This window comes from Cervus elaphus, chromosome 26 (assembly GCF_910594005.1).
Source record: "Cervus elaphus chromosome 26, mCerEla1.1, whole genome shotgun sequence".
Lineage (NCBI taxonomy): Eukaryota > Metazoa > Chordata > Mammalia > Artiodactyla > Cervidae > Cervus > Cervus elaphus.
Window position 1 is genome coordinate 17,756,018 of NC_057840.1, and position 14,158 is coordinate 17,770,175.

Here is a 14,158-nt window from a genome sequence, read left to right on the forward strand (position 1 = left end):
TTTACTATCATCAAAATATAAATCAGCAAAATGGAATCACAAGTGAACTGGAACCATCAATAATTTATATCATAACCCAATCTTTCCTGCAGATTAAGTTATTTACCTTTCTTATTTTATAATTTTACAAATAACTTACCTTATTATTTCATACTTTTAGTAGCAAATAATTCTTTTGTTGTGTTGTTCAGTCACTAAATCATGTCCGACTCTTTGTGACCCTATGGACTATAGCCCACCAGGCTCCTCTGTCCATGAGATTTTCCGGCAAGAATACTGGAATGAGTTCCCATTTCCTCCTGTAGGGGATCTTCCCAACCCAGGGATCAAACTTGCATCTGCTGCATTGGCAGGCGAACTCTTTACCACTAAGGCAACAAGGGAGCCCCATTCATGAGAAGTAATTGAGTTTAAATTTAAGTCACCAACCTTCTGCCCTGCAACCACAAAAGTTTGTATAAGCCCTGCTCGCCAACCTGCTACCCTCCCTCACTCAAAACCCCTCTTGTTCAGGGTAAAGAATTTTTGTCCTCTTACAGATCTTCAAACATGAAAAAAAAAAAGAAAAAAGGCTGTTCCAAAGTCTTTCAATTCACTGAGACTCCTCTTTATACCTCTGAAACAGCAATGTGCCCAAAAGTACTTAATTCTAAGCATATCCTTAGATGACAGATGCACACATATCTGAGCATTACTATAATATAGTTGCAATGAGAAAACTAAGAATTCTCAGATGAGGTACCAGGCAAAAACCCCACACAGAGGGTCAGAACATATACTGCCACCCCTTCAGTGCAGACAGTTGTTTTTATTTCATTCAACTTAATTACTAGCATCAATAAAAACAAGAAAAAAAATGCATTCAAGTAAGTGGTTAAGAACTTCACATCCTATCAATTAACATTTGCTGAAAAATGAATCAAGGACCTGTTCTGTGAAACATGTGCTTAACCAATAGTTTTATACTTGACCTTTAAGCCAGGTTCCAGTTCAACTTACTAGAGTGACACATAGCATGCATAACATTCTCTTTTCTGAGAAAGGTTGTTCATTGGTTTAAGGGAAGGACTCAGGCACTATTAGGCATATAAGACTAGAATTTGCATTCTCCTTTCACATGCAAAAAACAGAAACTAACACTGCATGAAGGTGAATGACTCATCCACAGTCACACTGTTGGTAAATTTGATTGTGAAAATAACCTACAAATATTTAGGACTACTTATTTAATTCAATAATCATTCCCCAACCTACCCCTTCTTGCCTCTTTAAGTAGTTGTGAGTCATTCTATAAACAATAGGCAGATTTGTGCCACTGGAGAAGTATATTAGAAATTAAATTTAAATCACTTTATAGAATGTGCTCAATGTTTCCATCTCTGCCAGAATGCTTTGAGGCTGGCAGGAAAAATGGAATGACTGACTGCCTTTTCACAGAGGAGGACCCCAGGGCAGGCAGCATTACCCCAGAGTGACTTACTTGAGACTAACTACATAAAGAGACCATATAAAGAGCTATTTAAACCTGCATGTTTCCTTCTAGATTCTAGAATCTAGAAGTTTCTCCCTTTCTCATATCTACACTGCTTTACCACTTTGTCTAGGGGAAGACAAAAAGTCAGCAGCATCTGGCCTTCTGATTGTAGTAGTTTGTGTGCACTATGTAATTCTATCTTATTCCTTCTTCTGTCTTGTCCACATCTCCCACAATCTCACTGTAGGTTCTTTGAGAGCATGGAACATATATTCAACCTCTATGGAATTTCCCAATTCCTAGCACAGAGCCAAGGTCCTCAAAGTTTTTAAAAATACCTGTTCATTCACTAACTAGATGCAAAAGTTTTGAGAGACCTATCCCTGGAGGAAGTGAGAAGTAGATAAGAATTAGATGTCACAGGCAAATCAGGCTTTATTTATTACTCAATTTTGTGTTTTTCAATACTGTAGAAATTCACTACAATTTTCTCATTTTCCTATTTTCAAAAAAAATACTGCAGCAATTACTTTTATGAAAATATGCAGTATTTTCAATGAAGCAGATATTATCAAACAATATTTGTGAGAAATGTAAACTTCCTGGATATAATTTATTGATATACAAATATATTATTTTAAATTGCAATTCCAAAAATTCTAATTGTTGAACTGTTACCTAAGAAATAACCAGAGGTGTACAAATGCATCCCAAAACTTTAACCTTTAAGCATATAAAATTAGGAGACAAAACATAAAATACTAGCTACAACCCAAGATTCTTGCTAAATTCAGTGACTTTTAGGACAGTGGGTGATTCAGATAAGCCGATTGCTTGTTCTCTAGGTAACTTTTGAATAACTGAAAACCATTTCTATAAATTTATTATTTTCATTTTAAGAACAACAATTTCTCCTCCATGCATACAAATTAAGTTTAGCTTGTGAGTGAATCACATACCTTTATGACATGATGCTTCTCCTGGAGCATAGGAATCTTAAACATTTGGCACCAGTATGTTGTACCTTTGTTTGGGATGGGAACCTGTCTTAAAAAATAAATAAATAAAAAGGAGAAGGGGACAAAAGTCATATTGTCTTGACATTCTATTAAAAACAATAATTTAAGTTAAAAAAAAAACACACACAAAAACTATTATATGGTTTCAATAAACCCATCCCTAGAGTCATAAAAACCTGAAAACAAAACAAAAAAACTTACGTCCTGATTGACCAAATCAAAGTATGGTATGGCTGTAGACAACACATTGGTTTTTTCAGGATTCAATAACCGCAGACTCTTGGTACCACGATTTGATTCATGGTACTTGGGACCTGCTTCTCCCACATCTTCATGGTGGTAGGCCCAGATCACCCTTACGGTGCTCTCCTGGTGAACAGAAATGGGGAGGGTTATGTCTCATGATACCACTTTCCTTACCACTGAATTGAGTTTAATGAATACTACTTAAAGCAGGATACAGAAGCAAAGACAAGAGAATGACATTCAGAGTCTCAATATAGTCTCTCACATAATTGTGTAACTTTGATTAAGCCTTAAAAATCCAAATAGATGAGTTCCTTTTTGAAAGAAATCATCTCTCCCATGCAAGATAATATGTTCCAAAACATTGGGTTGGTCAAAAAGTTTGTTTGGGTTTAGAGTAAGATGTTAACAGAAAAACCCAGGTGAACTTTGTGGCCAACCCAATAGAATAAAGGACAAGTGACTTATTAGTAATCCTTTCATGCTGATAGCAATAGCAAATCATTGTCATATGCAAAAGCTCCAAACTACTGAAAACAAACTAGTAGTTACCAGGCCAATACTCTCGTTAAGTAGCAGGAGTTTAGGATAATTAAAACCTGTTTCAAGGCTATGGGACATTTTAGAGAAAACAAATAAATATAATGAAAGTTCAAATGACTTCCCAGGTCAGGATTTTAATTTTTACAATGGATTTTTCCTAGATTCTAGCCCAGTCATATGTATGAATTTAGCGAAAGTGGAAATGCAAGAGGAACTTCTGATTCTGGGTTGTTTATTATCGTAGAATCTAGCTGTAATCATTGAATGAACTCTGGGAATGTTCAAGGGGCTGGGGCATTCCAACTGGGGAAAGTACTGTCAGGCGAAACTGGTTGCCCAAAGGGCGGTGGGGTAATGGGGAGGGTGTGCTGGGATATAAAAAAATAGTTCAGTCCCCCCACACACAACGATGCCTTTGTCAGATCTTTATAATAAGAACATTGAAAATAAATAACAAAACAAAAGCTATTCATTTAAAAAGTTACATTATTTCTTAATAAGTCAAATGACTATAATTATTATTATAATTAAAGTAGAAGAGCACTGTATATTACATAAAAGTGGTCCATGTCTTTGTACACATTTTTCTCCCTCTTTTACTCTTTATGCAGAATATTAATCAAAACTGCCTCAGATTTTTACATTTCCATTTTTAAAGCTTTGAATTACAAAAAAAAAAAAAAAAAGGTAATTTTGTTGGCCTATACAAAATGAAATTGGTTTAAGAAATTCATGGAAAGTTTCAAAGTACCACATGAATTATAGATCCTCTAAATATTTAATTTGCATATGCACAAAGAAGTTAATTTCTGCATGATGCCTGACAATAACAAATCTTGTATAACATGTTGACAGGCAATTTTCATCAGTCTACTATTCATCTTGACTTCAGAAATTTACAAAAGTGAATCAGTAACAATTCAGATGAATTACAGCCTAGTATTCAGTATCATAATTCTCTCTTATGTAATATGATTTCTTCCAACCTTTACCAATTGCTTATTTTCAAACTGTATAAAGAAGCTACAATCTTTTATAGATAAAATCACACATACTTTAAGCAGCTCTTCAAAATTTTAGATTCACACAAAAACTGCCTTTATTGAAGTTTATAGTCATAGGTGGTTTTCCCCCCCTTGTGGCTTCTAAGAAGAATTCAAAAATATTCCCAAAAGACTATGTGACTTTGTTGCTAAGGGTTATTTTTAAATATTTTTCTTTTTTATTCTGCAAAGTATTTCCCGATTGTAAACGTACAATCTGTTCATGCATGCATTTACTGATAGACTTCTTACCGTTATACTCTTGTCATTTACGTCACAGGTATGCAGTTCTCTGGCAAATTCAATTACTGTGTGTGTACTATTTTCCATGGCATATTCTAGGTGGTAATCTTGCTGAGCATCTTTTCTCAGTTCTCTGTTTGCATTTGTAAAATAATCCTGTGGAAAATATGAAAAAGGAAAATCCAGCTGTTCTAAATTCAGGGTGAAAAGAATTTAGATTAAGAGTATATACATGTAACGTTGAAAAATAATTCTGGTTTGCTTATTACAAAATCCTGTATTTACAGTCATTTTTTTTTAAGTCCTGGGAATTTCCAACGGGCTGGAGTATTCTCCCTAGGGACAGTTCCCTAGGAAACTAATCCATATTTGAACTTCTGGCCCTTCAGGAAAAGGCAGTGTGGATTTATAATAGAGAGTATTGAAAGAGATGGAATGAGTAATCACCGAGTACTTTTTCCTCCTCCACAGATGAAAAGAACTTCAACACAGGGAAATGACTTGCTCCAAAGTGAAATGACTAATTAGTTCATGGCAAAACCAGGACCAGGCCCGGTGTCAGGACTTTTTCCACTATTACACCTTATGGTGCTTACCTTCTGCACTTCTAAAAGCAAGGAGATTCATGTTAAGGTTATCGGGTTTTTTTTAGTATGAGCTTTAATGGCATACATTTATTAAAATGAAATGCAGTGAGAAAATATGGAAAGAAATGACTCTAGTTGAATTACAAGACACTGAAAAACTAGGGATGTTTTGTTTTGGTGGTTCAGCTATAATTCTCACGCTAAACTAGTTCAGTGGTGTAAGATCGCTTCTTAGAAGCACACAGATGCAATGGAAAGGGCATAAGCTTTGAATCAGATAACTAGGATCTGACCCCCCAGTTCTACTCCAAAAATGTCGACGAATTATTGAAATCAAACTCTGAACTTTTGTTTTAACGTTAATAAAATCGAGATAGGGACTTCCTTGATGGTCCAGTGGTTAAGATTTCACCTTCCAGGGCAAGGGGTATGGGCTCGACCCTGGAGGAGGAGCTGAGACCCCGCGTGCCTCGTGACCAAATAAAAACAAAACATAAAACAGAAGCAATATTGTAACAAATTCAACAAAGACTTTAAAAATGGTCCACATCTAATAAAATCTTTTAAAAAGGGGAATAAAATAAAACTGAGATAATACATACTTATTGTATGAATTTTGAAAGATAAATACATGAAATAGTATATAAGGGAAAAAACTGCCAACCATAGTTAGAGCTCACTCAATGCCAATCTTCTTCCCTCTTTTTCAATTAGAGTAGTTTTTCCCCAAAATATTCTCTGTGCTTTTAACAATTAGCTTTCTATGTTGAGAGTTATAAAAATGATGTTGTTCATTTTTATTACTTATAGAAGACATAATATTTGCCATAATTATACTGGTTTTTCAGCATATAATGGTATGTATTTCTGATAAGTCACAAAGGATTGATTTAGAATATACATGCTGAAATAAAATTATAATCAGTTTTACTAACACTAAAATTACATTTGAAGAAATGATTGCATGCTTGACAGAGAAAATACAGTTGTACAAGAGAAAAACTTTAAGTTGTCTATAATTGTCATGCTCTAGGACACGGATAATAGTATTATAACAATGTTAAATGACCTAACATCAATTATCATGGTTATGTAAGAGAATGTCCTTGTTCTTGGTAATTATACACTTAAACGTTTAAGAGTGGAAAAAAAAAAAAACAAGAAACGGTCATTCTCAAATGGATGGCATTTGGTGTTTTTATTCCTAGCACTTATCTAAGGTAGCTATCTAGTGTACATACATTCTAGTGTATGACATTCAGGGTACCACATCTTGACATTGTTCAAATCTCACATTATTGGTGATGCATAGAACCTAACTTCACTCTGGTAACAATTACAGCACATTGAGTACATTCTATGCACCAGTTTAAGCATATTTTAGCTCACTTAATCTTCATATCAAGGCTATGAGACAAAATGATTTTCCTATTTCACTGAAGCATAAAGAAGTTAGTATCTAGGCCAGATTCATACAGCCGGTAAGTGGTAAAGCTGGTGTTGAAACTTAGGCAGTCTGATCTGAGCCTCCTTCGTCACTGTTCTACACCATAGTAGCCACTGCTGGAAAAGGATGGGTTAGTTTACATCCTTCTGTCTACAGAACTATATGCATCAAGTATTTTTTCATACAAAATGTTACTTAAAAAAAATGTTATTTTTTCTACTGCTAAAGTCAGGGTCTGTCCAAAAATGTATTCTGTGAACCAGTTGTAATTGTGAAAGCAATTCAAATGAAATATTCCAATGATAACTGTGCTTTTCCCACTTTTGATCACATAGATTTTCAGTATATAAATGAAATAACAATGCCTGTGGACGAGGGATTTAGATAAACTAACTCTGTCTTTACACCAAGCTCACATTACATTACATGATTCAAGCAATCACGGTTTTTGCAAACAAACAGAATACAATACAAAATGCAATCAGTTCAAAGAGTAGAATAATTATCCGAGTTTTGCAAATATGTTTCCAAAGCCTTAGTCCCACAAAATATCCAGCTGGCTTGCCAATTTTCCATTTGTTTTATTTCCACTCACCAAAACCAATTGTTTTCAGTTATTCCACCTTTTTCTGGCTTTTCAGATAACTTAACTATGAGAAAGAGCTGTGAAAAGAAGAGAAGCGAAAAGCGAAGGAGAACTAACTATGAGGAAAGGGGAGAAAGTTCACTCAGGTCTCACTGAAAGTCCCTCGAGCTCATCTGCACTGTGGGAAACACTGAGGGTTCAATATTCAGAAAAGACGTCTGTCAACGATGTCAAAGTTCTGCACTTCCGGAAAAGTGCGCTTGTCCAAAAGAAGTTGGTGTCTTCAACCTCACCAAGGGGAAACATAAATGAGTTTGAATAAAACTAAGGTTGAAATGTTCAGTTCATTCAGTTCAGTCAGTTCAGTCGTTCAGTCGTGTCCGACTCTCTGCGACCCCATGGACTGCAGCACGCCAGGCCTCCCTGTCCATCACCAACTCCCGGAGCTTACTCAAATTCATGTCCATCGCGTTGGTGATGCCATCAAACCATCTCATCCTCTGGTGTCCCCTTCTCGTTCTGCCTTCAATCTTTCCCAGCATCAGGGTCTTTTCCAATGAGTCGGTTCTTCACATCAGGTGGCCAAAGTATTGGACTTTCAGCTTCAGCATCAGTTCTTCCAATGAATATTCAGGACTGATCTCCTTTAGGATGGACTGGTTGGATCTCCTTGCAGTCCAAGGGACTCTCAAGAGCCTTCTCCAACACCACAGTTCAAAAGCATCAATTCTTCGGCGCTCAGCTTTCTTTATACAAGGTTGAATGTGAAATATCCTAATCACCACTGTAATTCCATTACAATTTTTTTTCCCATTTTTCAACTTTTTGGGTCTGTTTGGAGACATGTCTTCAGATTTGATCATAGTACACCTTAACTACCCAAATAGTGTTATCAGGACACATTTACTTAGCTGGGTCCTTACTAATGCTTGAAAACCCACAAGCTAATCTCTTACTATTCCTGGGAGATCTCCTAGAACAAATATTCTAAACTCTCTCTATATAAGATGCTAGCATTTTCCCACCCTCAGTTTTTGATCAGACTTTTCCCTTCACTGAGAGAATTTAAATTATGATATACATGTGAGCTCACATCTTGCCTTCTGTCTATTCTAAATATTATATCACTTAATGGCATCATAAAAATCAATCCCAAAGCAGGAAAACAGAAATAAAAAACAAAGAGGAGATGGGACAAACAGAAAGCAAAAAGTAACTGAAATGAAACAGAAATATTACAATAGATCCTACAGATACCAAAAGGTTAATAATTTTATATACACCTTGATGGAAAAAGCTTTAATAATTTAGGTAAGAAACAGACAAATTCAATAAAAGATACTCTTAATGACCAGAAACTATAAAACTCTTAGAGGAAAACAGAGGCAGAACACACTAGGACATAAATCACAGCAAGATCCTCTGTGATCCACCTCCTAGAGTAATGGAAATAAAAACAAAAATAAACAAGTGGGAACTCATTAAACTTAAACGCTTTCGCACAGCAAAGGAAACTACACAAGGTGAAAAGACAACCCTCAGAATGGGAGGAAATAATAGCAAATGCAACATCTGACAAAGGATTAATTCCCAAAATATACAAACAGCTCCTGCAACTCAATACCAGGGAAACAAACAACACAATCACAAAGAGGGCAGAAGACCTAAACAGATATTTCACCAAAGACGATGGCTAATCAACATGAAAAGATGCTCAGTGTTGCTCATTATTAGAGCAACACAAATGAAAACTACAATGAGGTATCACCTCACACAGTCAGAATGGCCATCATCAAAACTCTACAAACAATAAATGCTGAAGAGGGTGGAGAAAAGGGAATTCTCTTGCCCTATTGGTGGGAATGTAAATTGATATAACCACTACGGAGGACAATATGGAGATTCTTTAAAAAACTAGGAAAAGACTACCGTATGGTCCAAGAACCCCACTATTCAGGATACCCTGAGAAAACAATAACTGAAAGAGACACGTGTGCCCCAGTGTTCACTGCAGGACTATTTACAATACCCAGGACATGGAAGCAACCTAGATGTCCATTGACAGATGAATGGATAAAGAAGCTGTGGTACCTACAGAGAATGCAACATTACTCAGCCATAAAAAGAAATACATTTGAGTCAGTTCTAATGAGGTGGATGAACCTAGAGCTTATTACACAGAGTGAAGTAAATCAGAAAGAGAAAAACAAATATCATGTACTAATGCATACATGTGGAATCTAGACAGATGGTACTGATGAACCTAATTGTAGGGCAGCAGTGAAGACACAGAGAACAGACTTGTGGGGAAGAGCAGGGGGGGACGATGAGGAGAGCAGCATGGAAACATATGCACTGCCTTATGTAAAAGCAACAGCCAGTGGACATTCGCTGTGACCCAGGGAGCTCAGACCAAGTCCCTGTTACAACCTAGAGGGGTGGGATGGGGTGGGAGGTGGGAGGTGGGAGGGAGGGGACATAGGCATACCTGTGGCTGATTCATGTCGATGTATGGCAGAAACCAATGCAATATTACAAAGCTATCATCCTTCAACTAAAAACAAATATATTAAAATGTTTAAAAAAAAAACAATGATACTCAATGGCCTATAGTCTAACCTAGGGGTAAAAACTTTACTTCAAGGAAAATTCTAAGCCAAAATGTATTTTACTGGGAATGTCTCCAAATATTTTAGGAAGAGGTAATAGCAATCTTTCAAAAACTCTTCCAGAAGAGAAAAGAGGAGGGAATACTTCCTAACTCACTTTTTGATGCTAGCCTTACCCTGATGCCAAAATCAAAGACATTATATAAAAAAAAAAAGATCATGATCTCTCACAGGCCCAGGTGCAAGTTTTCTTAAAAATATATAACAGCAAGTAGAATACAGTGATTTTTTTTTAAAAAAGGATACTGTATTATGGCCATTCAGAGTTGGTTCAATATTAGAAAATTATCAATGCAACTCATTATATCAAAGTCTAAAAAAAGAAAAACCATGCAATGATCCATTTCAAACATTATTCCATGGTAAAATCTCTCAGTAAACTAGAAATAGAAGGTACTTCCTTAACCTTATAAGTAAAAGTGAAAGTTACTCAGTCGTGTCCAATCCTTTTTGGCCCCATGGACTTCTCCAGGCCAGATTCTGGAGTGGGTAGCCTTTCCCTTCTTCAGGGGATCTCCCCAACCCAGGGATTGAACCCAGGTCTCCTGCATTGCAGGCAGATTCTTTCCCAGCTGAGCCACCAGGGAAGCCCAAGAATACTGATGTGGGTAGCCCTTCCCTTCTCCAGATCTTCCTGATGCAGGAACCGAACTGGGGTCTCCTGCATTGCAGGCAGATTCTTCACCAGCTGAGCCACAAGGGAGGAGTCTATAAAACCTCAGGGCATCACAGGTGGTGCTAGTGTTAAAGAACCCACTTACCAACAGGAGACATAAGACAGGTGGGTTTGATCCCTGGGTCAGAAAGATCCCCTGGAGGAAAGCAGGGCAACCCACTTCTGTACTCCTGCCTGGAGAATCTCATGGACAGTGGACCCCGAGGGCTACAGGTCACAAGGTCGCAAAGAGTCAGACAAGACTGAAGTGACTTAACATGCATGCATACAAACTTAAGAATAACATCACATTTAATGATGAAAGACTGAATTCTTCCGCACTAAGTATATGGGAACAAGAAAGCCCTGGGATGAGGCAAGGATGTCCACCTCCTCACTTTCAGAAGGGCCCATCGTTGGTTGTCCACCTCTGACAGTTTGTCTCTATTATTCCCATTCCCTAACTAAGTCATCAAAGTTCTGTCCTTGACATTACACTACTCTGTTTTCATATTTCAGCCTTTGGGAATATCATCTACTCCAAGAGTTTCTAATCATCACCCTTATTTAGCATCACATATCCAAAAGTCCATTGGATACCGTTACTTGGAATTCTTTACTTTCATTTCAAATGTAAGATGAAAATTGTACTCACCTTTTATCTGTAAGGATTTTTATTTACTTATACTATCATTCTACCAGCCAGCCAAATTAAAAAATCAGTATTATTAACTTCTTCCTTTATTACTCACAACTCCACAGATAATCCCTGGTCCTATCAATTCCTCATTTTCAAAAATAACCCACCTTTATGTCTGCTCCATTCAACTTGTAAGTTCAGATTCTATCACTCCATATTGTTGTCAAGGTCTTCCTTGAAAATCACACTCAATGTGCCATTACATTTTATTCAACAGTATAGAGTACCAAGTTCTATAATTTGGATTCATATTTCTCTAAAGTTTAGCCTGGTTTTCCAGGGTGTTTATCATTAATTTCACCACATAATCTCTATTATCTATTTATTATTCCCTTCAAATCTTGGTGGCTCAGTGGTGAAGAATCTGCCTGCCAATGCAGGAGTCTTGGATTGGATCCCATGGTCAGGGAGATTGCCTGGAGGAGGAAATGGAATCCCATTCTAGCATGCTCCTGGAAAATCCCATGGATAGAGGAACCCGGCAAGCTACAGTCCACAGGGTCACAAAGACTCGGACAAGACTGAGTGACTGAGCACACCCACACCCACTTTTCTGCCTTTGCCCAGCCTTTTGCTTTTGCTCATATTCTTCTTGTCTCCCCTACTGTCTTCACCCCACTGATGTATCCACCACTACTTCCACCCACTGAAGCAACTCCATTGAAAAGCTTCCTTTCTCCAAGACTCATGATTCTAACTCTTCTACAAAGTTTTCTCCGATCATTCCAGCTGGAAGTGATCATTCCCTCTCCAAATCCTTATTCCTCTATTTCCATCCCTGTGGAGCATGCAATATACTGTAGGCACAGCATTATCTTCTCAACCACTGTGCTTGCTGTTGTTCAGTTACTCATTCATGTCTGACTCTTTGCAGCCCCATGGACTGCAGGACACCAGACTTCCCTGTCCACCAACTCCTGGAGCTTGCTAAAACTCATGTCCATTGAGTCGGTGATGCCATCCAACCATCTCATTCTCTGTTGTCCCCTTCTCCTTCTGTCTTCAATCTTTCCCAGCATCAGGGTCTTTTCTAATGAGTAGGCTCTTCACATTAGGTGGCCAAAGTATTGGAGCTTCGGTTTCAGCATTGGTCCTTCCAATGAATATTCAGGACTAATTTCCTTTAGGATTGACTGGTTGGATCTCCTTGCAGTCCAAGGGACTCTCCAACACCACAGTTCAAAAGCATCAGTTCATCGGCACTCAGTCTTTTTTATGGTTCAACTCTCCATACACGACTACTGGAAAAACCACAGCCTTGCCTATAAGGACCTTTGTTGGCAAAGTAATGTCTTTGCTTAATATGGTGTCTAGGTTTGTCATAGCTTTTCTTTCAAGGAGCAGGTGTCTTTTAATTTCATGGCCGTAGTCACCATCTGCAGTGATTTTGGAGGCCAAGAAAATAAAGTCTGTCACTGTTTCCATTGTTTTCCCATCTATTTGCCATGAAGTGATGGGACCAGATGCCATGATCTTCATTTTTTGAATGTTGAATTTAAACCAGTTTTTCACTCTCCTCTTTCATGCTCACTGAGGCTCTTTAGTTCCTCTTTGCTTTCTGTCATAAGGGTGGTGTCATCTGCCTATATGAGGTTATTGATATTTCTCCTGGCAATCTTGATTCCAGCTTCTGCTTCATCCAACCTGCCATTTCGCATGTTGTACTCTGCATGTAAGTTAAATGAGCAGGGTGACAATATACAGCCTTGACATACTCCTTTCCCAATTTTGAACCAGCCCATAGATCTAGGTCCAGTTCTAACTGTTGCTTCTTGGCCTGCATTCAGGTTTCTCAGGAGGCAGGTAAGGTGGTCTGGTATTCCCATCTCTTGAAGAATTTTCCAGTTGTTGTGATCCACACAGCCAAAGGCTTTATCTTAGTCAATGACCCACTAGATATTTTTCTGGAATTCTCTTGCTCTTTCTATGATACAGTGGATGTTGGCAATTAGATCTCTGGTTCCTCTGTCTTTTCGAAATCCAGCTTGAACATCTGGAAATTCTCAGTTCACATACTATTGAAACTTAGCTTGAAGGATTTTGAGCGTTACTTTGCTAGCATGTGAAATGAGTGCAGTTGTGCAGCAGTTTGAACACTCTTTGGCATTGCCTTTCTTTGGGATTGGAATGAAAACTGACCTTTTTTAAACCTGTGGTGACTGTTGAGTTTTCCAAATTTGCTGGCATATTGAGTACAGCACTTTGATGGCATCATCTTTTATGATTTGAAATAGCTCAGCTGGAATTTCATCACTTCCACTAGATTTTTTTTAGTGATGCTTTCTAAGGCTCACTTGATTTCACATTCCAGGATGTCTGGCTCTAGGTAAGTGATCACACCATCGTGGTTATCTGTGTCATTATAATCTCTTTTGTATAATTCTTCTGTGTATTCTTGCCACCTCTTCTTGATATCTTCTGCTTCTGTTAGGTCTATACAATTTCTGTCCTTTATTGTGCCCATCTTTGCATGAAATATTCCCTTGGTATTTCTAACCAGTGGTAATTGCCTAGAAATAGACACCTAATTTTGCTAATCCAGTTATAAATTTACACCTTTAAAAAAGTTGTTTATATTGTGAATGAAACAAAAGAAGGGGAGCAATAGATTATTTTCCCACTTGTTCTTACTTATATTTACATATGTTTAAGACCTGATGTGGAATGCATTTAACCATATACTAGAATGAGTTTGGGTCTGCATGACCTGTGATGCAGACACATCTGGGAAGGCTGTTACGACCTTCTAGCCCTTAAACAGACATGAATCTTATGAAACTGACATCGACATTCAGAAAAAGAGTTTATGCACACAACGGTTCACTGAGATCCTTACACTAGGGGATATTCCCTACCTACTTTAAAGAAAAAAAAAAAAAACAGATTTGAGAAAGAGAACTCCTATTTTAGCATATTTTCTAATGTTAATTTATGTCCTCAGAGCCT

The 14,158-nt window shown here is 37.4% G+C and overlaps 1 protein-coding gene across 3 annotated transcripts in view; it reads right to left on the minus strand.

The window, feature by feature from the left end:
* The window catches only part of MOXD1 (monooxygenase DBH like 1), an 87,910-nt gene that overhangs the window by 57,062 nt on the left and 16,690 nt on the right, over positions 1-14,158 (minus strand). For all 3 annotated transcript variants that reach the window (XR_006338040.1, XR_006338039.1, XM_043888560.1), the window contains exons 2-4: positions 4,578-4,724; positions 2,695-2,862; positions 2,434-2,517 (exon numbers count right to left, since the gene is read on the minus strand). Coding sequence is in view for 1 of the 3 variants with exons in the window: in XM_043888560.1 (XP_043744495.1) it covers positions 2,434-2,517; positions 2,695-2,862; positions 4,578-4,724 (399 nt within the window). In the remaining 2 variants the exon portion in view is untranslated. The remainder of the gene's footprint in view (positions 1-2,433; positions 2,518-2,694; positions 2,863-4,577; positions 4,725-14,158) is intronic.